Source organism: Sturnus vulgaris, chromosome 9, assembly GCF_052056855.1.
Source record: "Sturnus vulgaris isolate bStuVul1 chromosome 9, bStuVul1.hap1, whole genome shotgun sequence".
Lineage (NCBI taxonomy): Eukaryota > Metazoa > Chordata > Aves > Passeriformes > Sturnidae > Sturnus > Sturnus vulgaris.
In genome coordinates this window covers 29,121,086-29,143,081 of record NC_142251.1, presented here as the reverse complement: position 1 = coordinate 29,143,081, position 21,996 = coordinate 29,121,086, and the positions used below count along the sequence as shown (strand labels likewise).

Here is a 21,996-nt window from a genome sequence, read left to right as displayed (position 1 = left end):
GCAGCCCAAACCCACCCCATGTCCTGCAGAGGGCTGCTTGGCCAGGCCCTGCCTCCCTGGCTAAAGGAAATTAAGCTGAAGGCTTAATTAAGGCAAATTTTAGGAGACCTGGACATGGGGTCAGGAGCAGGAAGCTTCTGTGTGCCCCTCACGCTCCCTAAGCCAGACCAGCCAAGCCCATCCTATCTCCCCTGGGTTCTCCCATCCCTGTGACCACCCCAGTGATCCTCTCATCCTGCTGCAGCCAGGCCAGGCCGGGTGCAGGGGACACAGCCATGGGGGTCACATCCCCCCCTCATGGCATCCTTGTCCTCAGCCACTTCAGACAAGCCCCAAAGTGGCAGCAGGAGCTTTTCTTTCCCATCCTCACTCACCTGCTTGACTTGATGCTCCATAGCAATGAATTTCACCTCATTCCTTCCTCCCCAGGTCTCCCCTTCCTCCCTCCCTCTCGGGATCATCCATACTCAGTCCCCACATGGATGTCATTAACAGAAACCAGCGCTGAGCCTGACACTGGTTTAATTAATGTGATGTTTTGTGATTGCAAAACCCCCTTCCCACCCTGCTCCTGTCACATCTGGGGGCCCTGCCTTCGTCCCCTTGCATGTTCCAGGGAGCCAAAGGAGCCAAAGGGGACAGCAGGCAGGGGAGGGCAGAGTTTCCCTGCACGCAGCAGTGACCAGGCTGTCCCGGCAGGCAGGGGAACCCAGGGGAGGTGTGTTCTGGTGGGCAGCAGATGAGGTGTGCTGGCAGCCAGCACGGGGAGACGTGTTATCTGTGAATGGGGCCAGGATGTCACCCCCAGCTCCAGGCGAGTGTGGGGGAGAGGTTTGTCCCTTGGCCAAGGGGCAATTCCTGACTTTGGGAGAGGCTTTGGAGCTGGGCTGCACCCCAGGAATAGCCATGCGCCCTGGAGAAGCCTCCCTGCCGCATTCCCATCGCTCCTGTCCCCTCGCTGGTGACACCCCCTGCCCTGGGACACGCTGTCCCATGCGGTGCCACCCCAGGAAAGCCACCAGGCCAGCGAGGTGCCCGGGCAGGCAGCAGCTGAGGCAGGGACCCGGCTGGGTTGCAGGCCAGCAGTTCTCATGTTTAGCAGCTCCCGGCCCCGTATCCCGTGCCGGGAGGATTCCTGGAAGCTGGAGGTGATTTCACAGCCCTCCCCGTGCTGCAGAACACGCAGGTTGTGCCAAAAGCACAGCTCCCCACGTGACTGCTGCCCAGATTTCCACCCCCTTCCTTGCTCTCCTTCTCCCTTGCTGATCCTTTCCCTTGTTTAAATTCTCCTTCCCCTCCTCTTGGCTCTGATTTTTCCCATCTCTTAATTTGAAGGCATGCCAGAGATGCTGGGGGGTTCCAATGGGATGGGTAAATCCTGGGTTTCCTCTGCTCCTGTGCCGTGAGGATGCTCAGGTGACACCAGAGCCACAGGCAGCCACTCCGGGGTGCACTCAGGGAATGAAGTGCTGGGGTCCAGACTCTCTCAATGGTTTTTGGAACTCTTACCTGTGCAGGGAAACAGGGTGTGAGTCTGACCATCAGTTGCAAACCCAGGCATTAGGATAACAAGCCCCTTGCTTGCTCATGCTCCCTTTTCCCAAGCCCCTCCACACCTCTGATCCCAGCAGGGCAGGCTGGAGGGAAGTGAATCCTTGCAGATGCTGCTCCAAAGCTCTCCTCAATCCATGTGCCCTGTTTGCAGATGTTCTGAACTGGGATCCCATAGCTGGCATCAAGCAATGAACCACTCCACGGCCAGGCCCAGCCCAGCCCTGTCTTTATTTACAGCCTGGTGTAAATCATTTGATGTCTCCTTTTTGGGAACAGCATCACCCACAGCTGGGCTTTACCTGGAATCCTACCTGAATTACTCCCATGAGCTCCAGCATCATATCCAGCACCTCCTCAGGACTCCTGAGCTATTTTCTTCCTGATTCACTTTAAATACATCCCAAGACAGATTGTTTTTGTATTTCAGAGGGTCTTGTGTGTCCATTTTTATTCTGGATTTCTTTTTGAGAAATGGAAGCTATCCTGAGTTGCCATTAGGGCAGAGGTCTCCCTGGGATATTTTTACACATTCAGGAAGACAAACTATAAGATCTAATCTTGCAAAAACCCCTGAAGTGTTTTGTCGAGACACCTGCACGATTCCTTCTTTGAAAACGAAACAGCTTCAAGCTGCAAGTTAACTTAAACCTCCTGGGCTTTTTATCTGGTGTGCATTTTCCCACTGTAAATGAAGAGCCGAGCAAAGCACCTTTGCTACCAAGTGGAAAATTCAATCTGAGCAAAGGAAAAAAAAAAATCTTTGTAAATAAATTGTTGGTTTTGCTAAGGGTCAGGACGGCATCCACCCCATCGGGTGGGCTCTGGAATTTGGGTGGCCGGTATTGCTGCATGAAAATGAGAGGAAAGGAGAAAGGTAGGGGAAGGATGTGAGAAGGAGGAGCAGATAGCTGCTGCAGGACTGCAGGGAAGTGCCATGAGCACTCCCAAATTTCAGGTGACCACTCCCAATGCTCAGCACTTGCTGCCACATGGGGATGGATCGGCCTTGACCTCGTGCAGGGTCTAGATGCCCATCCCACACACGGGAATGTCCTGTCCCAGCCTTCCCGGCACAGGGACAGTTTGGGAGGGCCCCCAGGCTGATGTCATGGGTGTGAGTAATCCCAGGACTGGCTTTGGGATGAGGATCCCTCCCTGTGACCTCCTCAGACGTCCCCAGCTCCTCCGCAGGCTCCGTCTCTCTGTCACACCCGTGTGCTGTCATCCTCCCCCTCCACCATCTCCCTCCCACCTTCCTTTAATTGCAAATATCATGGAAGCCCTGGCAAAACCCCAATTAGCAGCCAGGCCCCTGTCAGCACCTATTATCTCCTGTTGGCCGTGTCCTCAGCGAGCTGCTTCAAAATAAAGGCAGAGGGACATTGCCCATGGGCAGGAGGAATTTTCCACTGGGTGGGTACAGCCAACCTGGATCATGGCATGCAGTGCCACCCACCAGCTCCTTCCTGTGCTGCCCAAATCCCGGGGGATTGCCCAAAAGAGGCGCCTTTCAGCTGAACTTGAAACACCCCCACCTCATTCTGATGGGGACAAGTTTCAGTCTCCAGATTCGTCCCACAGCAGCTCACTTGGGGCTCACTCAGCAAGACCTTGGCAGGAGGTGGTTCCATGCTGACCCCTGTCCCTGGGGATGTGTCTCTGTCCCATCAAGGTGCCTGCAAGGATTTTAACAGAGTCCAGCCTTGCTGGTGATGCTCAGGAGGAAATGATGAGGAACAAGAGGTGCTTGAGGGGGAGAAGATGAGGACTGAGGATTCCTTGAGGCTACAGACACATCTGAGAGGGAGAGCATCCTCACCTTTCCTGGTGGCTCATTCCCTCCCTGCAGCACTCTCAAGCTGTTTCAAACCAGCTGAACAGCTGGCAGGGCACCCAAACCACTTCCCTTGGCCACAGGCAGTGAGATCCAGAGGGTCTCCAGGGCAAAAATCCACTGTCCACTCCTCTCCTGGCTGGCAACCAGCTGTCTCCAGCTCCCTGCCACTCCACATCTGGAAGGGAAGCATTAAGATGGGACACACTGGGCACTTCCCCTCGGCACATCTGGGAATTGAGAGCGCTGCTTCATTGTGCTGAGGCAGGGAGGGTTTTGCTGGTGTTATTATTCCAAGCTGGCCCAGAGTCCAAGGGAAACAAAAGCTTCTTCCTTGCCAAAGGGAGGGCTGGCTGGAGGCAGCCACAGGAGACGAGGGCTGGGCTATTCCCTGGGCTCCTAAACGCTGCATTTTGGTGTTTAAATTTAGCCCTGGATTGAAGTTGTGCAGACATGAGCCCTTCTGGAGAGCCAGTATCAACACGAACTTCATGTGTGCCCTTCCTTCGCTGCAGCCCCTGAGCCTCCAGCCCCCAGATGTGCTCCACGGGGCAGATTCCTGACACAGAAACACCCCAGACGTGCTCTGGAGAGCAGTGATGGCTGGGCAAGGCAGCCTGGATGGAATAACAGCTCTTTTGGCCATCCAAAGTGCAGCAAGACAAAGGAAGATGCTTGCAAGTTTTTCTCTCCTCGTTAAGCAGATGACAAAGAGAACTTTCCAGCGGTCAGATGTTGAGAGCTCTGGCCGTGCCCTGTGTCACCTGCCTCTTTCCTGGGGCACAGAAGTCCTCATGGCTTGTGGCCTCTCCTGCTCTGGGATGCCAGTCCTCGCCTGGGAAGGGAGCCAAGCCCTCCTTTCCATTTCATCACCAGGATCCATCACCCCCACCTCACTGCAGAGCACAGCAAACGATCTCAAGGAAAAAAAGCCGTGGTCCCAGCAGGTCCCCCCTCTACATTTAGACCCCCCGATGGGAGAAGCACTGGATTTTTATCTCCCAAATCCATAATTGAAAGGTTCCAGACAGAAGTTCTTTCCATGATGCTCGATCACACCACCTGGGAAGCTGGGGGTGGTCCAGAACTTGCCAAAAGCTGTCACCTCCCTTCAGCTGAGCTCTGTGGCCTCTGCCTGAGCTGACCACTGGATCGAAATGGGCAAATGAGGAATCAGGAGGAATGCTGTTTATTTGCTGGAGCTCTGCAAACAATTCATGTGGCCTTGTCCTCTGGATGAACCTGGTTTGATAAGGATCCTATTCATATTCCAGTGATTCCAGAAGAACAGAAAGTTGAGTGCAAGTGAGCCATCCTGCTCTTGTCTGCAAGGGAAATGTGTCTGCTGGCTCAGACCCTTGGGAAAAGAGAGGTGCTTCGAGCTTCCGAGACTTTTCTGCACAAATCCTGTGTTGTGTTAAAAGTGCCCTAAAAATAAGGTGGAAGGGAGAGGGGTGGTGGGGAATCACTGCCTGAAGAGACCTGGCATTCGAAGGGCACCAAAGGATTGGAATATCACACTGGATCTTTAGGATGAATGGCAAAATATTTAGCAGTTCTTTTGTACATGGAGTAGTAGAATAATGAAAACAGCTGAACACCCAATTTCACGCCTTATTAAAATCCTGGGGAAGATGATCCTCTCTCTGCACACAGCTCCCTAGGGATGAACTGTGTTTCACTGCTCTTGGGAGGGTTCAAATGCTGCGGGGATGCACAGAAAGCTTTGGGCACCGCAGGCTGGGGTATTTCACCCTTCTTTTTTCCTAAATACTAATTCAGATTGAAAGATAAATGCATAACACTCATGAGAATACGTGCTCCTCTCCAGAAAAGGGAACTGCGAGCCCACACAGCCATGCACAAGCTGGGAAGAGCAGAAATGCTTTGTGCTGGAAAGCTTTTCACCAGACAACCTGGTGCCAGTGGAAGGAGAATTAAGTGGGTTCAGTGAATGGCTTAAGCACAGGTTTTGAGAAGCCCGTGGCACACTGAGGAAGAGGAGTGGAAGGAAGACACTGCCTGCTGCACAAGAGAGCCATGACACACACATAATCAAGCTCAGCTGCTCTGCTGAAGCTTGGAGGGATCCCGAAGATCTGGGGAATACAGGCCAGCTCCATTTGCATCAACTCAGTGGCTCCTACAATCCCCATATTTTCCTTTGCAAACGCTTTTCCTTGTAGCCACTTTCATTCCCTCTTCTTCCTGACCACTCAGTGCTGCCAGAAACGCTCACACCTGCAGACTGAAAAGGGATTCTGCTCCAAAAAAGCATCTCTGGAAGGGTTGGGGGGGTTTGAGCTCCATGACCCGCAGAAACTGAGCCCACAGCTGTGTCAGCTCTGCAGTGCTACTGAGGGATAATTGGGCGTGCTCAGGTGGGAAACACAAAAACTTTCATTGGGAATTTTCCCTGCAGAGACTGCACCAAGCCTGCCAGAAGTCAAGAAGCATTTGGACAACGCTCAGGCACAGGGTGGGACTTTTGGGCTCCGTGCAGGGACAGGAGTTGGACTCCATGATCCTCCTCAGGATATTCTGTGATTCTGTGTTTCCCCAGGATGGGCTGTGCTTGGAGAGAAACCTGATGCTTGAACCCCTCTGATAAACCCAAAAGGAGAATCAGCAAGCACAGCAAGAACAATTTGCAGTTTTTATTGCCCCAAATCACGTCTTGGCTTTTGTTTTGCAGGAACCCCTGGTATTTTTGCAAAGACTTATTTGATAAGAAAAGGGAAGCATTGCTGGACTCAAGCTCTGTTCTGCAGCTGCAAAGTGCCACCCCCTCTCACTTCTCTGTGTTTGTACAAATACACACAACACCTCGCTGGGTTTGTGTTGGTTTCTAGGCAGGTCTTCGTGAGAACAGCCCTCCCTGCATGCCCTCTGGCTTCACAAGTGCCCAAGGACTTTCTAAATAACTCAAAGAAACCAGGGAAAATGTAATTGAAATGGGCAAAGGCAATCAGCTGGGGAAAAAAAAAAAATGTCACGCACACAGAGCCACATGCCTCGAGCTCTTCCCGTGGGGAAGGGGAGGCAGAAAGCCAACATGGGCCTCAACACTGACTGTGTCCCATCCGTGGGGATGCTGCCTGGGAAGCTGGGAGGGCAGTCCAGCACTGCCTGCTGCCTCCAATCACACCGCTGGCAGCTCTCGTTGCTATGGCCCTCAGGTCTGAAACTTTGGAAATTAGGTAAAAGGTCTAAACACGAAACTTTTTCTTTTTCTTTTTTTTTTTTTTTGCCTCCTCCCTCTCCGCAGTGGTGCCCCTTGCCTAGCACAATCCCTCTTCCTGCTGAGCCCGAGGAGGAAAGCAGCTGGGATGAAGAATTAACTCTCGCAGTCCCAGGGGTTTTCCAATCAGGAGCAGCGATGTAAGATCCCAGGGGAGGGGGAATGTGCCAGCAGATCCCGATTCCCACCTGCCCTGCGGTGATGAAACACACGGAGGGATTCATCCTCTCCTCCCCCTACAAGGGTGGAGTTAAAGTGGGTTTCATGCTGGTGTAGCAAGCAGCTGGGAGGTCCCAAAGGACGGGATTTTTCCATTTCCTGGGTAGAATTTGACGTTTTTAAGGGTGCTAGACCCGGAGAGATCCATCTCCTCCCATCCCAGAGGAGAAGATACAGCGCACACACGGATGGCATCCCTGGCCGAGAGCGGGGATGCTGAGCTGGCACCGTCCCCACCCAGCGGGGATCCCGGCAGTGCCGCTCGCCCTGTTCCCGGAGCAATCCTGCCCGTGCCATTCCCGCAGCCTCCTGCCCACCTCGAGGGCTTCACGAGCATCTCCAGCGCACCGAGGTGGGCTGGGAGCAGTTGCAGGAGTTACCCCATCCGAGCCCCTTTTATGCTGCTGCCAGGAGAGAGGTTGCTTTTCCAGGTGAGAGGACGACTGCCCCGAATTCCAGCTCCGGGAAGTTCTTGGCTGCTCAGCCAGACCTCGGGAGCGAGCCAGGCACCTCTCTGGCTTGGGGCCAGCTCTGCAGGGCAGGGGAGCGGCCACAAAGGTGGCTTTGTTCCTCCTGCCTGCTCCCTCCTTCACCCCAGCCCTGCTGTGACACCTACGACGTGGAGTCGCCTTTCCACAGAAAATCTCCAGCAGCATTTCCCAGATGCGGCGTCATCACAGCAGGATCGGGCTCATCCCCCTCCCGCCTTTCCCCAGGAAAATTCCGAGCCAGGAACGATCCAGGCGGGGTTTGGCCGCGGATCTGCTGGACCAGGTGTTTGCATTAATCCCTCTTGGAGCTGATTCCCGTTCCTATCTCTGCCTGTCTCCCTGGAACTCACCTCTTACCCGAGTACGCTTTCAGAATCACAGAATCTTTCAGCCTTGTTGGCTCAAGAAAATTAAGCTGGATAAACTACAGGTGTCAAGTCCTTAAAGTCTGTAGGGAAAGGAATTATTCTCTAAAAGAACAACTGGGGAAAACCCCAAAGAGATGCTGGCCCAAACCCACCTCAGGTTTGAGATGGAGCAAGAGGGGTCCAGGCCAGCAGCAGAGCCAGCTCACATTGCTGGTTTGAAGCTGGCCACGTCTCTGCTGACACATTTCTTGTTTTCTTTCCCTTGTGCCAGCAGGTGAACTGTTTGTTTCCCAGTGATCCTGGTGTCTGACAATGTTTTACCTCTCCTGACAAACACTGCCTTGCCCATCACCCAAAACCAGCCCAGCAGGCACTGGGCAGCACTGCTGCAATCCCTCTTCCTGCAGGTCATTTCACGAACAAATGAATCTCCATTTGGCACAGCAGCTGCATTTAGGGACAGCAAAATATGACTACTTTTAGAATATCATCCTGTTCTTTGTTCATGCTCTCAACTCTCTGCTTAGAAAAAGCCCGTCTGGAAAAAAAATCAAAAAACGCCTTTAGACATTAAGCACCTGCAGCTCCTATAAAACATCAGCTGGGACCAGAGAAAAGGAAAGGTTTTGAGAGTCTTTTTGATGAGGAATTTACTGCCTGAGTCTTGCTTGGCTGCTCCCAGCACTGTTGGGTGGTTTGGGCTGGGATGGAAGCTCAAGCCTGGCCCAGCAGAACGGGTTCCCAGGGCAGCCCAGCTCCTGCCCATCCCCATCCCTGTCCCCGGAGAGCAGCAGGAGCCAAGCCAGGATCCAGCAGGCTCATCCTCTATGTGACTGTTGGATCCCAGGCTTCTCTGGCACTCTGGGAATAGCAATAACCATATTCCCTGCAAACTGTTTTAGATCCCAATGTATTTGGGATGCTAAAAACGTGCATCCTGTGCCTTGCCTCTGCTCCTAAATACAGAGCGGCTTTGCAGCACAATGTTCTGCCTCACCACCTGCAACGTGGCACCAGACTAAACAAAAATACCGAAAAACGACCCCCAAAAAATCCAGACCTGAGGGGTCTGAGCTTGCTGTGGCAACTGTGAGAAGATTTCTGTGATGGCAGTGGGAAACAGGGGGTGTGCAAAATAACGTTCCTCCCAGTCTCTGCCAAGGGAAAGAGTTGGGAAGGATGGCAGGGTGGAGTAAAAATTAATGAGGTGTCTTCCCCTCCTCCCATTCTGTCTTGGGTTTAATGGCTGGAAAGTGATCAGATGTCAGCAGCGCTGGAAAAGCAGATCCATGCAAGGGAGCCATGAGCCCAGCACACCCAAATGAACCCGGGGATGGAGCAGAAACGTGCAAGACAATGAACCCTGGGTGAGAGCAACCAAGTCAGGCAGCAAAAGCCATCCAGGGCTGTAATTTATTCTGTGCCCTGGTCTCCCTCCCACTGCTCCCATTTGCTGCTGTGTTGAGGGCACATCCACGTGTTTCCACCTCGATCCCTGCAGATTTGGCAAGCTGGAAACAGACAGGACAGGTACTGGGAACAGCACGGCCAGGACAGAGGCTTTTGTTTATTCTATGAAGGGTGTGAAGGGTGGAGGGAGGTGCAAAGCAGGAGGAAATCATTGATAGGTAGAGAGGGAGGACGGAGCTCTGACAGCAAAGGTCCCCTCAGGACTAAGAACCAGATCTCTGGAGAGAGAAAACAAACAAACAAACAAACAAAACCAAAACAAAACAAAAAAACCCCAAAACCAAAAAACAACCAAACCAAAAAAAAAACCACCAAAAAATGAAATCAGTTTTTTCTTACAGAGAGAAGTCACATGTTTCCTCATGACTGGAATATAATGAATGGCCCAAAGAAATATTCCAAACAAACAAACAAACCAAACCCCTCTCATCTGAGCATATTCCTTGCCTTCCAGCCTTCTCCTGTCCCCAGCATCCCTTCTCATCCGCCTCCCACACTGAGCTACCATTAGTGGGCAAACAGAGCAGAGGGACAGGAGGCTAGAGCTGAGGATCCAGAGGAGAGGCCATTCTAATTAATACAACTTTTCTTCCCAAGTCCTTCTGTACAAAGGACGAGGGTCTGGCAGGGGGGTCCCTCCCATCCCGGGGGTCCAGCAGCACAGGGGCAGAGGAACGAGCTCTGTCCGTGCCAGGGAGATGGGCCAGCAGTGCCCATGGCACATCTGCTCCTGCTTGCTTTGCTTCCCATGGCACTGACGTTCAAAACAAGCTGTTCCCAAGCCCAGGGCAAGGGCTGGCACCTGCCCAGGGGTACCTGGCAGAGGGAGGCACAGCGTATCCCATGGGAGGAGCACAGGGTGCCGAGGACTCTTCCCAGAAGCGCGGGGTGTGTTGGCAGGAGCTCTGCTCCGGCAGCACGCTCGGGCAGAGTGCAGAAATACACACCCACAGAGCTCCAGGTGCCCCTGGTTTTTTGGGGGTCAGAAGAGGACTGTCCAACAACAAGCGAGCCACACCACTGAAATCCTACCCAGCTCCTCATCCTCCTGCTCCCACAGGACTATTTCACCTCCCCAAAATGCCCCAAAGCCCCGGGGCGGGAGCCCAGCTCAGGCTTGCACCACTTTCCCCCAGCCCTAGATGTGGCCCAGCTCTGCTGAGAACACTTGATCTCCTCCCCGAGCGCTGCCAGCTGGGTGAAATACAGCTGCTGCCTCAATAGCGCCGGCGGAAAAAAGGCCCGACATTATTCACAACAAAAAGACAAGCATTGCTGGGCTCGCTTTAGATTTCATGGCAGCAGCTCCCACTGGCTGCATGGGCAGGGGGGATCGAGCCGGGGGGAGGATGCTGCATCTCAAAGAGCTTTTTGGGCAAAGCTGTCACAAGCTCCCACCCAAAAAATTCCCCCCCAAAAAATTCCTGTTTACCTGCAGAACCCGTGGGGTATCGCTGCCATCCCCTAAGCTTTGCATAGAGATTCTTGGTTTGGCAAGACCATCTTTTTTTTGGATTTTAGGAGGTTTTTTGCCCACTTTCAGTGCGATTTTGGGGGGATTTTTGCGTTTCTTAGTGCAAATTTTTAGGGATTTTTCTGTTTTTTTAGACTGAATTTTTCCTGGATTTTTCCCGATGTTTTTCCCAGAAACCCTTGGAATTTTGGCAGATTTTGGGGGGTTAAGTGCAGATTTTAGGACTTTTGGGGCCATTTTGATTGTGATTTTTGGGCTTTTTTGGCCATTTTAAGTTGGATTTCTCCCGGATTTTTTGCCGACCCATTTTCCTTGTTTTTTTCCTCAGAAATCCCTGGAATCTCACTGGATTTTGGGGCCACTTATGGGTTTTTTTAGTGCAGATTTTAGAAGTTTTTTGGCCATTTTCAGTGCAGCTTTTGGGGGATTTTTGCATTTCTTAGTGCGAATTTTTAGGGATTTTTTGGGGGTTTATAGGCTGGACTTTTCCTGGGTTTTTCCCAATGTTTTTCCCAGAAATCCTTGGAATTTTGGCAGGTTTGGGTTGTCTCAGTGCAGAAGCTCCCATCTTAGCAGTTCCATGACTTTCTCTAGCCCAAGATCACCAGCAAGCTGAGGGAGAACTTGCCAAGAGAGCCAGGCACAAGGAGAGGGAGAAAAGAGGGAGCCAGTGAATCACCCAGGATGTGTTTTCTGTCTGGGTGCAAAATGGCCTGAAAATATCTTGTATTTCAGAGCAAGTGCATGGTTTTTAGTGATTCAGCCATCTGAAGCCTTGGCCTCCAACTTTCAGCTGTTCCCAGGTAGCTTCCCAAATGGAAATGGAAATGGAAATGGAAATGGCATCTGGACAAGATAGCCCTGGGCACAGCTATTCCCACCTCAAACCTGAGGGCTTGCTCTGAATCCCCTAAAAACAAAACCACCTGAAGCTTATTTCACTTTTAAGCTTCTTACTCTGGAGTTCATCAGAAAATTACATTCTAGCATTTAAATCAGCCAGTATGTAGTGATTTTAGAATAATGCCAAAGGATCATTTGAGGGTGCCTTAACTGAAACAATCTTTTCCTGTTTGCATCAAATCCAGAGTCCAGACACTCTGACAGTACCCTTTAACACATTGAACAACTTTTCACACCACTTTCAATATAATTGTACTTATGAACCAACCCCAGATTAGTCTATAACGTTACAAACAATATTTAAGCAGAGTAGAAAAGGCACCTGTAAATAAACAAGATATTTACAGGTGATAAAAGATTAGAGAGAAAAGGAAAGAAACCATCCTGAACAGTGCAATGAATGACATGGAGAGGCATAAGACAGATTTTGGGGGTGTGGTTGAAGGAAATGGTCCCAGAATTTTTCCAAATACCTGCTGGCCACCATGCTTGCCAGAATCCAGCTCAGTAGGGCAGGACGCTCCTATTTCTTGCTTTTCCAGTGTTTCAGGCATTTTGGCCAGGGCCTGGCTCAGGACAGAGGCATCTGGGCAATTCAGCAGCTGCTCAGCATCTCCACAAGCCATGGATGGGTTCAAGCCACACAGCTCTGTGATGAGAAATAACAGCCTAACCCTGGGTCTGATTAATATTTCTCATTTTAACAACATGTTTGGCACTGAGGGAAGCTGGTAGCAAAAGCTGTGGAGTCTGGTGCCTCATCCACCCACAGGACATGGAAACAAGGCTGCTGTCAGCTTCATCTCAAACCTACATGGAGGTGAGGACCTTTCCTTCCGAGCCCTCATGGCCCATGCTCAGCCAAACGGGGTCCTGAAGATCATCAATCCCAAATGCGGGGCTTAAGGCTGCTGGGGAGCCACCAAACTCCCTGCCAAGCACCCACTGCTGCCCTGCACCCTCCACCCAGCCAGGATGGTGCCAACAGGAGCCTGGGTGCAGGATCTGCAGGTCTGTGGAGGGACAGGAATCACGTCCTGCAGATGGGACACCAGGAGGGCAGCCAGTCCTGGGACAGGTGGAGAAGTTTCTCGGCACCACGAACACACCGTGGTCTCCCCAGGCTGTGTTTTCCGTGCCAGTCTGCCATTGTTTTCTGGGGCTGGGATTGTGGAAGCTTCCATTTCCATTCCCTTGCCTTTCCAGCATTTTTGAGCAAGTAAAAGAGAGGCCAAGGAGGGCAGAGAGGAGGGTCCCAAGGTGAGCTGTGCATGCCTGGGCCAACCCTCCTCCAAAGGGCTTGCTGGGAGGAGACCTGGGCACAACCTGTTGACAAAGGAGAGCAGGGCTCCCATACAAACAAGCTGGCTCCACCTGGGGCAAGGGATTAGAAAGCCCAGCACAGCCCTCGGATTCCTCTCAGCAAACCAACTGTGGCTGGAGGCAGGGATTAAACCCGGGCTGAGGAATGTGGCTCCTTCCCGCTGCGGAGTCCAAGTTGGCACCGCATCCCCTCTCAAGACTCGGCTTACATAATGCAGCTTATGAAAGCAAAATAGCACGGCCATGCCAGCCTGTGGGCAGGCCAGGGTGGGAAGAAAGAAAGGAAAAGAAGGACATTTTTTGGCTGAGGTGATGAGGCTGCCCCCCTGCACTGCTACCCCAACCTTGTGCCATGTCACCAGGGAAGGAAGGGAAGGGAGCAGTGAGGGAGAAGGGCCCAGTCCTCCTACAAGGCCTGGTGTTCAGTCTGGAGTCACAGAATGTGGATTTTCCTCCCCCAGTTTACCTCTCCAACCATGGGTTTCTCCTCAGCCAGGTAAATTCACATTGAGGTCAACCACAGCAGGTTTTGGGGCCCTGACATGCAAGAAGCACCCAGCCCCAAATTCCATTCCTTCTGAACACAGGCACCTCCAAGGGCAGCTTGGAGATGCTCTGACCCACATCATCTCCCACTGGGAATGGAGTCCCTGGAGATGCTTCAACGTGGAAAGCAGTAGGATTGTGTCTGCCCAGAACCCTTCTCCACATGTTCCCACCAGAGATCGTTGCATAAAAAAGAGGAACAATCCCCAGACACTGGCTCAGGGTGGAGTCACGAGGATCAGACTGAGATCACCACTCACGAACCAGGCAATTCACAAGTGACATCTTTAGTCATCCCTTAGTGACTGATATCCCCCACAACCTGCATGGCCTCAGGAAAAGCAGATCCTACGAAAGGACTGGCCTCTTTATCAGCAAGCAAAGAGTCAGAGTTCAATTTTCAGGGAGGTGCTGAAACTGCAAATAGGCCATCAGTCCTGGAGAGCCTGGAGAAGCACTCATGGGTGTAGGACTCACTCAGGAGCCAGCCCAGGTCTGCCTGGCTTCCCCAGCCAGCTGGATGCAGAGGCAGACCTAGGGAGATCTTCCCTTTCGAGAGCTGCCACTTGTTCCCTAAGCAGCTGTCCTTAGTTTAATCAGTAACTGAACAAGTGGGATGAGATCCCGGCTCAGCTGGGATCAGTGTGGGATGGCAGGAGCCCCCTCCCAGCTCTGCCACCTTGTTCCCAGGGGTCACACGAGAAATTACCACATCTGACCTTTCTCCAGCACCCTTCTAGAGCACACCCTGGCCTCCTTGGAGGGGACAAAGAACATCCAGCCACTTTTCCTAAGGTGGAAACCGTATCACTTTTATCTGCTGATGTAGCTCTCAGCCGGGACTCCTCCAGGCCCCACACCAGAGGAGCTGCTGGAGCTCCAAAAGGCATTTAAAGAGAACAAAGCTGCTCTGATAACAGCAGCTTCAAGCCCAAACAGAGGCTCTTGCAGAGCTCTGCAAATCACCCCTTCAGCAATCTGTGCCTGGCTCCCTCCCTGGGGCCATCCCTTCCCATCCTCTGCAGGCAGGACACTCACACAACATCAACACCCAAGGAAAAGGGGAAAACACACATTTGGAGAAATAAAAACAGTTTTACCCAGCAACCAGAAGTGCCTCTCTTCTCCTCCAGGTAAGGACATCACAAAGACAGCTCAGAAAATCCTGACCCAGCTAAGGCTGGCTGATTCCTCCTCCTCCAGATGTGTTCAGCCAGAGGCTGTGCCAGCCTGAAGGCTGACCTACCAAAAAAAGGTAATCAAGGAAGATCAAATAGCACTGAAAAACTCCCACAAAATAGTAAGAGAAGTGGGATGTGGATACTGGAGCAGCATCAGGGCACTCTGGGAGTGGGAAAGGGTAGGAGAAATCCAAGCAGCCACACCTGATGCACCAGGCTCTGCAGAAAGGAAAAATCTTTCTTGTACAGGAAGTAACTGGGCTGGCACAGCCTGGCATGAAAAGATGCTGCAAGTGTGATCTTGATTAGCTCATGTGCTCCAGGCTGTATTTGAAGGGAGCTGTGGCTAATTCTTTGAATTGCCTTAAAATCCAGCTGTTGGGAAAAGCCTGGCATGTGAGCAGATATATTAATGGGTTAGGGGCAGCCTTGTCTCCTAAGCTGATGTTTGATTAAAAGGGAGCACAACCAAACAGACACTTCAAAAAGCTGCTGCTATTTTTTTCTGCTTCATTTGGAGCAGTTCCTGATGCTTGGATGTGCCCAGCAAACCCTTTGGGACCAATCCTTGCTATATCATTATTCACATTTTAAGGATGTGTAAGTACAGGGAAAAGGGATTCACTTCCTCCTGAGAGGCTCAGATCAAAAGTCAAAATGTTTTCTATGAATGCATAAGACGTAAATTCAGCTTCTGAGGGTTTCAGGCTCAATTTGTAAGAGCCCCATGGTCTTAAGAGGAGGCCTCCCTACCCTATATAGCTGGGAAATGGTTTTTAGGTAACTACAAAGCAAATTCAGCAAGCAGACTTTAGGCAAAAAGTCAGAAAACAATGTCTAGAGGGAATAAATCTTTTTTTCCCTCCCTTCTAATTCATTATAATCTTTTTTCCCCCCCCTGTACTTTTAATAATGATCTGAAAAGCCATTTCCCAGCACAATGTTGTTCTGACCTTGTTTTCAGCCGGGTAATTGTGCAGTGAGTGGATAAATGCTTTCTCAGCTGAGAACAAGAGGAACCATTAAGCATCAAGCTCCTGACCTAAATTTATGTTCAGGGCAGCTGGAGGAGCAAAGGACTGATGCTGCTCCCCTTATTGTCCTGAGGGACACCCTGTAGATGGCATCTTCCTCAGGGACACCCCAATGGCACAGGGAGATGCTGTTTATCCCAAAGCCACCCAAGGAAGGTGTCCCTGCCCATGGCAGGAGGCTTGGAATGAAATGATATTTAGGGTCCCTTCCAAACCATTCCATGATTCTGGAATGGCAAAAGACAAAACCTGCTGCCCATCAGCTCCTCCTGCCTTGGTGATGCTTAGTGGCCAAAACTGAGCCATGTCCCCTTTTCCCAATTTTTTTATTCCCCAGGAGGAAAGGGTCTCTGGAGAGAGATTCAGCTTCAATGATTCACGGTGTTTGGAAGTACAGGATCTTTAAGAAAAACAAGAAAACCAAACCATGTCTTTTCCCTCCTCCTGTGCCAATGCCTTTAGAACAGTTCCCTTAATTCAGGTGTAATCCGATTCTTTCCTCTCTTCCTTTTCTTGGAAGGCATCAGAAACAGCAGCTGCCCTGCCCCTGAGCCCAAACCAGAACAAAAGTTCAAGATTTCTGGGCTCCTGAGCTACCCCAGAGCAGCCTGGGCTTGTTTTGGCTGCAGCACCCCAGCTCCCAAATCCTTGTGGCTGTGTCAGGATGGGAGGAAAGGAAAGGTGTTCCCATTGCCTGTGTTCCAGCCACACTCCACCCCACCAGGGCACAGGAACAGGGTAATTTTGGGACTGTGCTGAGGAAGGTGCTGCCTTCAATGTTCCCCAGAAGGGAGATGGAGGAAAACAGTTGATCCACAAAAAACCTGATAGCAGGAATGGCCTCATCAGCCCAGTGGGATGCTCAGGTGTAGTTATTCCAGATTTAAAGGTTAAAGCATCCTCTCCTGAAGGAAGCATCTCCCGGGGAGCTGGGGAGTGGCACCACAAGTTAAATAAAGGACCCCGGTAACAAAGTGACACATTTCTACTGCTTTGGTTATTTTCCCGAATGGCTGGGTTTATGCCAAAGGTGGATGAGCAGCGTTTTCTCATTTCTCTCTCGTTTCCTTTCTTAGGGAGAGTGGGAAAGGTTCTTCTTCCACAAAGTTCCCTTTTAAATTAAGTTTGCTGGAGTTTTGTTTTCTGTAGGATTTCTATAACCTACAGAACTTGCGAGGAGGAGGCTGGGAAATGCACAAACATTTCTGTACCGACCCCATAATCCTCACTATTGACACTCACAAGCCCAGACCCCTTCCCATCCCGAAAGAATCCCACTCAAGCCAGAGCTGGACTATCCCTCACCACAGAACCAACCGCTGCTACAAATTCCCATTTTCTGGAGAGCACACATAGATTTAAATACTCCTGCCCCCCACAAATTAAAAGCCAATCTACCCACTATCAGAATCAAAATCCTTTCAAATGAAGGAAGGGTGAAGGCAACACACGAACAAAAAGAGGCTGCAGAGGTCAGATTGAAGGTTTTGTTCTTCTTTTTTTTATTACAAAAAAAAAAAAAAAAAACCTATTCAGAAGAAGTCCAAATGCAACGGAATATAACTGGCACCATCTAAGATACCCAAGTGTAAAATCCCAGAACGTTTGAACCCCCCAGCAGGAGCTGGGAGTGCCAGAGCTGGCTGGGAGGGACAGGTGGCCTCTCCCTTCCCTTCTCCTAGCCCCCATCCCGGCTGGATGGCAGGCAGCCCGAGAGAGCCAGGACACAACAGTGGCATCAACGGTCTCTGTAAAACCATTCAGCTGGAGAAACTAAGAACATCATGGAAAAAAAAATAATCTAAAACTTCTCTTCTTTTTTTTTTTTGTTCTTCTTTTTTTTTTTTTTTTTCACCTTTATCAAAAGCCCTGCTTTAGTGACATGCTAGCCCTGCTGGACAGGTGACACAGCCACAGCTCTGTCCGGAACGCTGTTGACCAGTCAACTCTTGGTTCAGGACACCTTCCTCCCACTCCGAGCGTGTCACGACCACCCGAGGCACAGTGACAAATGCTTCTGCAGGCTTCCCGCTCTGGGAACCCCCTCCTGCCAGCTCCACTCCATGCTGGAACAAATCTCATCCGAGTCTCCCTCCAAGCTCACCCTCAGTCCCACCTGGAGGCCTCCGACAGCATCCGCAAGAGCTCTGCCCGCTCTGGCCGGATGAGGCGTTGGAACGTCATCTCTTCAAGAAAAAAACACTTTCATATATAATTTTTTTTTTTTCTGTTTTTATATTTAAATAGAAAAATACTACTTCACTCTGTGTTATAAGCCAGAGATCGGTTGACTTCCAGTGACAGAACCAAGAGTTCTCCTCAGCGCTCCTACGCTGAGCTCAATGCCAGAAGATTCCCAGAAACCTCAGAGTGGCCGGAGGGCGATGATGTCCCCGTCACGTCCCCACACACGCACAGCTCCTGTCACCACAGCTCCCATCTTCCCTTCTCCGCAGAGAGGCACCAACCTTAGAGAGCCATCAGTCTGCAGAGAGCCAGCAGCGGGGCTGGCCCCCCAAATCTGGCTCTGTTTTAAGCTTTCTCCTCTCCTACACGCTTTCCACGTGTGCAGTCTGTCCCTGGAAGCCACTGGATCCCATCGGATGTACACATGAATTAGACAAAAAAATAAAACAGTGGTTAAAAGTTCTCTAACACCCCGTCCTCCTCCTGTCTTCTGAAGAGTCAACGACAAACAGACACGGATAAAACTAAACCTGCCCTCCTCCCCACCTCAAGACAACAAGAGTTACTGAGACACGAAACATGTTATCTTGTACCCTCGGGATTACATCTAGAAGGGAAGTTTAGGGGCGCGGGGAGCGCGGGGGGAGGCGGTGTCTGCGGGGCGCACTCCGGCTTAGTTCTTGTACTCAAAAGGCTCGTCCCCGGTTTCGTTGAGGAGACACGTGCGGACCAGCGCCTCTGTCACGGCGTAGGGGTCGCAGTTGGCCGAGGGCCGGCGGTCCTCGAAGTAGCCCTTCTTCTCGTGGCCCACGTTGCGCGGGATGCGGATGCTGGCGCCGCGGTTGGCCACGCCGGCCGAGAACTCGTTGATGTTGGACGTCTCGTGGAAGCCCGTCAGGCGCCTGGCATTGTCCAGCCCCCCCTTGGGGTCGTAGGCACGGATGTGGTACTGGTGGCGCTTGCTCAGCTTCTCGATGGCCTCCTCGATGTGCCTGCAGAGGGAGGGACGGAGGGACAGGGGTGGCACAGTGAGGGACGGGACGAGCTGAACCCCTCTGGAGTGTTGCATCAAAGTGACAACGAGATGAATCCATGTCCCCGAGCCGCTTCATGATGATGCTTTGTTCCCCACAACCCACTTGGCTGTTCAGCCCAACACAGGGTTTCTCTCCACACCTGCTGCTGACCCAGGTTAAGCATCCTCATGGCCAAATGCCACAGGCTCCCTAAGGGGCGACACCACGAGTGAAACCTCCCAGTTCCACCTGCTCTCGGATGGGAGAGCTCTCAACGCTGGAGTTTCTATTCATGAGGCTCACACAGTCACAGGCTGTCCCATTATCTTAGGGCAGCACTAAGATTAAGGCAAGAAAACAGAGCTGCCAGGACGGATCCCTCCACACAGCCCCAGTGACACAGGGTCCCTGACTGCACTCAACACAGCAGACCCGTGCAGGAACTCATGGTTTGCATTTTTAGGATGTTCGCCTTTAAAAAGACATGGCAGCCTTGCCATGAAGCAAAGATGAAGCAAACAGTCTCTTTTATCATGGCTATAAAAATATAATTTAAAAAGCCCTGTGCTGAGTTTGTTTGTTTGTTCCCAGCACTGAGAGGTCAGGAGCTGGACAGGCTGTTAGGGAGAGCTGCATCCTGTACTTCCACCAGCACTGGTGGAGCTGTACTGCCGGCTGAATCACCCACCAAGTACCAAGACGAGAATGTATCATTATAAAAATACATATTAAGAAAAAAAGAAACCACAAAAACAAAACAACCGGGAAAAGCCCATCCAGAAGACTCGGATGTCAAGCCAAGCACAAACTCCCATGTCATCCAAAGCATTGCAAAATCCTGCTGCCCAGTAAACAGCCCAAACACTTACTTGAGACCTCCTTCTTCCCTCATGCTCTTGGTGCTGAAGTTGGTGTGGCAGCCAGCACCGTTCCAGTTCCCAGGGATGGGTTTGGGATCGAAGGACACCACGACCCCGAAGTCCTCGCACACCCGGTGCAGGATGAAGCGCGCGATCCAGAGGTGATCTCCCATCTCAATCCCTTCGCATGGTCCCACCTGGAACTCCCACTGCAAGGAGGAGGCGTCAGGGGCTCAGTGGGGTGGAGACAGGCACCTCCCACCCCCTGACGCTGGGCACAGCCACACAGCTCAGAGCAGGCAGACACAGCTCCCACTGCCTGGGGTTTTTCCACGCTGCTCTCTCGCTCCATGAGGTGTCTCAGGATGATTTACCTGGGCTGGCATCACCTCTGCGTTGGTTCCTCCGATTTTCACGCCGGCATAAAGGCATGCTCGGTAGTGAGCCTCCACAATGTCCCTGCCATAGGCTTTGTCTGCCCCCACACCGCAGTAATATGGACCTGCAACAGCACAGGGGAACATCAGCCTCCACAGGGAAAAACGCTGACATTCTGTGAAGACCCAGCACGCACAAAGAACTCCTCAAAAGCCCCAAGATCTGTTTCTCACAGAAGAACTAGCAGGGTAGAACACTGACCGAGAGCAAGGTTCCCCCTGAGTTTAAGTCCCCTGCATACCAACAAACCAAGCAGCAAATTTGGACGTGGCCAATCCCCACCTCAGCCCTTCTGCTGCAAATTTTATCTCGTGGTTAGTTTTTGCCAATATCCCGCTTTCTACCGTCCACCTTCGGCTCTAGGAGCACCTTGGATCCCTCAGCTGGCCTGAAGCTGTGCCACACAGATTTCAGTTCCAACACTCCTGACTTGGTCCAGGCTCCTGAAAGATTACCTTGGGGTCCAGGGAAGCCATTGGAAGGCCAGCCAAATGGATGTCCATCTGTCCCCAGGAGAGTGTACTCCTGCTCCATCCCAAACCAGGGGTGCTGGTTGGACACCATGTCCATAATCCTCCTGCAGGTGTGCCGGAGATTTGACTCTGGAACGGAAAAGAGACACGAGGCTCATGAGCACCTCCACCTCCACTCCCCATTTCCACTCATTGTACAGTCTGAGTCCCAGCAGCGTTGAAGAATCCCAAGCCCAGCCCTTTGTCCATCACCAGCACTTCGTTTGCCCTCTGCTTTCAAGGCAGGGGTTATTTCTGTGTCATGCTAAGGGCACAGACAGCACTTGGGCAGGTCTCCCATTCCCCCTCCCGGGAACACCACCTGCACCAGGAGAAGGAAGGACCAGGAGAGGGTCCTTTCATTCACCTGCAGACTGGCGGTTGTATTTGAAGACCTCACAGAGAACGAGTTTGTTGGGGTCCTTGCGGAAAGGGTCCCGAAACATGGCAGCAGGTCGCAGGTACATGTCACTGTTGGAGCCTTCGGACTGGTAGGTGCTGGAGCCATCAAAATTCCACTCAGGGAGATCTGGAGCAAAGAGAGCAACCGGCCACAGTGACCCAGGTGGACTTCCTGCCACCCCCCCAGTAAGACAGAGGTGAAGATGCTCATAGAGAATAGGTTTAGTCCCAGCTCAGCTGATTTTGTTCCAAGTGGGGGAAGCAAAAAAAGGAAAAAAAAAAAAATAAACACCCAAAACAAGTAAAAAAACCACAGGAGTGCAACTCCCCAGCCACCCTGGGAAATAACAAGTTGCTGGGCTGCTGGCCAAGCCTGACTGAACAGAGTAGCACTGAGGACGTTTCCCATGTCACAACAACCACAGGGAAGAGCAAAGCACCCGGTCCCCTCGGCTGGGAGAGGGCAGACCACGAGCCATGTTCCAGGTGTGGGAATGAGGGGAGCCATGGAATATCCTCAATCGTGCTACAAGGCCTGAAGAAGGTGGGAAGGCAAATCACAGAGAGGTGGAATCTCATATGGAAAGGGAGTGTGGCCCCTCGCCCACCCCTCCATCCTGAGCACTGCCCTCCAGGTCAAAGCCCAGAACTCCATCCGGGCAATGGTATCTCCTCCATATCCCAGGAGGAAAGAGGGAGGATGGGAAGCACAAAGATTTCCAAGGAGCTGTGCCAACCACTCCCTCAGAGGGAAAAGGGGAAAGGAGAGAGGGGAAAAGGGAAAAAAAAAAAAAAAAGAAGGAAAGAAAAAAGATAGTTCTGCTCAGTCACACACAGTATTTTCATTTCATAACTGTCTCCAGCCAGCTCCATGGCAACCTGGGGAAAATCCTAATGCTATTATTGTGTAAGCTGGGACTGTTTGTTCTGAGGGACACAAGCT

The 21,996-nt window shown here is 51.7% G+C and overlaps 1 protein-coding gene across 3 annotated transcripts in view; it reads right to left on the bottom strand.

The window, feature by feature from the left end:
• Positions 1–17,848: 17,848 nt before the first annotated feature.
• Positions 17,849–21,996, bottom strand: part of GLUL (glutamate-ammonia ligase) — a 15,671-nt gene continuing 11,523 nt past the window's right edge. For all 3 annotated transcript variants that reach the window (XM_088170316.1, XM_088170317.1, XM_088170318.1), the window contains exons 6-10: positions 21,019–21,180; positions 20,595–20,741; positions 20,076–20,203; positions 19,711–19,910; positions 17,849–18,817 (exon numbers count right to left, since the gene is read on the bottom strand). In XM_088170316.1, the coding sequence (XP_088026442.1) occupies positions 18,499–18,817; positions 19,711–19,910; positions 20,076–20,203; positions 20,595–20,741; positions 21,019–21,180 (956 nt within the window). In that variant the 3' untranslated portion in view covers positions 17,849–18,498. The remainder of the gene's footprint in view (positions 18,818–19,710; positions 19,911–20,075; positions 20,204–20,594; positions 20,742–21,018; positions 21,181–21,996) is intronic.